General features: G+C 29.3%; 1 protein-coding gene across 1 annotated transcript; it reads left to right on the top strand.

The window, feature by feature from the left end:
- Positions 1–482: 482 nt before the first annotated feature.
- LOC104897945 (hypothetical protein) lies at positions 483–1,457 on the top strand. Its single transcript, XM_010684923.4, has one exon. It carries the CDS (start codon positions 609–611, stop codon positions 1,128–1,130), a length of 522 nt encoding a protein of 173 aa, XP_010683225.1. The 5' UTR covers positions 483–608; the 3' UTR covers positions 1,131–1,457.
- The last annotated feature ends 1,375 nt before the right edge of the window (positions 1,458–2,832 follow it).

Genomic DNA, 2,832 nt, shown 5'->3' with positions numbered 1-2,832 from the left:
CCCTAGATGTTTAGTTTAGCTTGTAACCCAAATTCCACATCCAACACACCCACCAATTCCGATCCAAAAGTTATTTCATATACGATGTTAGCTTGTAACCCACATCCACATGTAATCTTATTGTACATTGACTAATAATAACACTAATAATCAACTTTAACTTAAAGTGTACATGCATCTATCTCTTGTATGATTGATTTTGATATTGGAGACAAGCACCAATTTTTTTATTCTTTTTAACTTAAAATAAACAAATTAAAAAAAAATAAACAAAATCTCTAGGCTCACTTTTCGAATCATATTTTAATCTATCCTTGTCACAATCAAAGGGATGACCCAAACCTAAAGTGTAGTAGGGTGCATTAAATATTCTCTTGCTTTTCTTTTTTGCAACTTCAATTTGACCAAAAAACACCCTTACCCCACCCTATCTCCCATCTCTCTATATAATCCTCTTCTTCTCCACCTTCTCTTTCCTCATCCAACTCACTTCTCTCTCTACATTCTATTTCTCTATTCTCTCTAATATATATTCAATCCAGCAGAAAGAAAAAAAAAAAAAAAAAAACTCTACTTTTTTCTTTTTTTAACATAAAAAAAAAAGAAAAATGGAGGAAGTTTCATCATTAAAAAGACAAAGAGATGAAATTTCTCAAGTAAATACTACTACTATTATAGAAGAAGATGTCTTTAAACGCCAAAAGTCATACAAAGACATAATTACCCTTCTTGAAGAAGAGGAAGATTATCCAAACGAGGACTTATCTTCCTTAATCTCCACTCTCCAAGAAGAGATCTCCTCCTCATCATCACCCTCTTCCTCCGAGCCCGACCCGGCCCGAAACCCAGGCCCGGAAGACGGATCAGGGTTGGAGGAGGAGGAGAGAGAGAAGGTGATGAGGCATCTTCTAGAAGCTTCGGATGATGAGCTGGGTTTACCCAGTAGTATTAACAGTGAAGCGAGTAATAATACAACGGATATATTTTCTGATGAAGTTGTAGGAGGAGGAGGACACGTGGACGGTGGAGATTTCTTGTTTCCGTTAGGTGGTGAAGGACTATGGGAGTTTGAAGATCATGAAGCTGCTAATTATTACAGCTTGTTGCAATCTTCTGAGATATTTATTTAATTTAGTGGTTGGTCCTTAAAAGAGAAAAAGAGTTTCCCTCAATTTGCAAAGAAGTCCTTTTTATTGAGGGGTTAGGTGGTAAAAAAAAGAAATTATGTTAGGGGTTGGAAGGGGAAAGAAAAAGAGAAAAGAAAAAGAAGAAATGGAGAAAAATGAAAAAGCTGATTTTGGGTGGTTTTTTTCATTTTGGTCCCTCTTTTATCTCTTTTTTGTAAATTGTTATACTACCCCTCTTTTGTTTGGTAGATTTCGAAAGAGTAGGATGACTAAATTTAGTTGACTTGTTTATTATGGCTCCTAATATATTCTTTTGTTACCTTCACACAATTTTTTTTCCCAACTTTTTTTTTATATGATCTCATGTCATTTGTATATTTGTTCTTTTTTAATAGTTATAACTACTTTAATACTTTTATTTTTGACATTATTTATAAATTTTGTTTTAACTATTATTTGTGATTTATGGCGAAGAGAAAATATAATTACGTGAGATTTTGTTTTAATATATGTACTTTGTTAAAATATTAAATATATTATGTTATTTACAAATATAAGATTAAAGATATAAAAGCTTAAATTAAATAAATATTGAAATACAAATAAAGGTTTAAAATAGTTCATCGACATTAGTAAAAAAATATATTAAAGTAGTATGTGGTACACTAGTATCACCCTTTATATTTTTAATTAAAGAAAAGATTATACGCAGCTCTTAGGGTTCTATATAAAAAGTTAAAAATGAAAATAAGTTGCATTAATTGATCATTTATTATATCGTTTGATGTAAAAAATTTACATAAATTTACAACATATTTTCATCTTGAGTAGTATATTTATGTTTTATATGCAATTTTAAGAGCTGCATATAACATAATTTTTTAATTAATTAAATTATTTATTTGACCAGCAATAATAAATTTTGAATGTTTATCTTCTCTGTATAATTATTGCTAACATATTTCATTTATGTTTTATTTTTTTATTTTAAAGAAACTCATGTAAAGTAAAGAAATATAAATGGAGAAAAAATATTATCAGGAAAGGAAACATCTTAGGCCTTGTTTGATTGTATATGGAAAAGTTATATTTTTTAGGAAGTTATTTTTTCTATGTAGAAATTCCTAGGAAGTGTAAAATTGTGTTTGGTTGGTAATGGGAAGTAGAGCTACTTACCTAGGGGGATTTAGGTAAGTAACTTTCTCTATTTTGGAGGAAGTAAAACTTCTTAGGAAGTGCAAATTTCCATGGTTTTGCCAACCAAATAACTTCATATGTTTCTACTTCCTAGAAATTTGCACTTTTCATGATTTATTTTGTCAACCAAACAAGGCCTTAGGCTATGTTTAGTTCACCTTATTTTTGCTTATTTCAGATCTAATCAGATCAGATCAGAAAAAATAAGTTCAGATCAGATCAGTTCATATCATACTTATATTTAAAAATCACTATATTTTCATTACATATTAGTAAAAATTATAATAATTGAATATTAATAAAGTACTCATTGAGACGAATCAAACAAGACCCCACATGATTATATTTTTTCTTATATCTTGAGAAAAATCTAAAAGATAAGATCTTGTTATCAGATCAGTTCAGATCAGATCAGAAAAAATAAGTTCAAATCATATGAGATCAGAAAAAATAAATTCAGATTAGATCAGATAAATTCAGATCAGAAAATTTCAGGTGAACTATACAT

Source organism: Beta vulgaris, chromosome 6 (genome assembly GCF_026745355.1).
Source record: "Beta vulgaris subsp. vulgaris cultivar EL10 chromosome 6, EL10.2, whole genome shotgun sequence".
In the NCBI taxonomy this organism is placed as follows: domain Eukaryota; kingdom Viridiplantae; phylum Streptophyta; class Magnoliopsida; order Caryophyllales; family Amaranthaceae; genus Beta; species Beta vulgaris.
This window is presented reverse-complemented; position numbering and strand designations above follow the sequence as displayed.

Excerpts from the sequence above, each read along its gene's own strand:
- LOC104897945 (XM_010684923.4), top strand. The coding sequence starts at position 609 with ATGGAGGAAGTTTCATCATTAAAAAGACAAAGAGATGAAATTTCTCAA.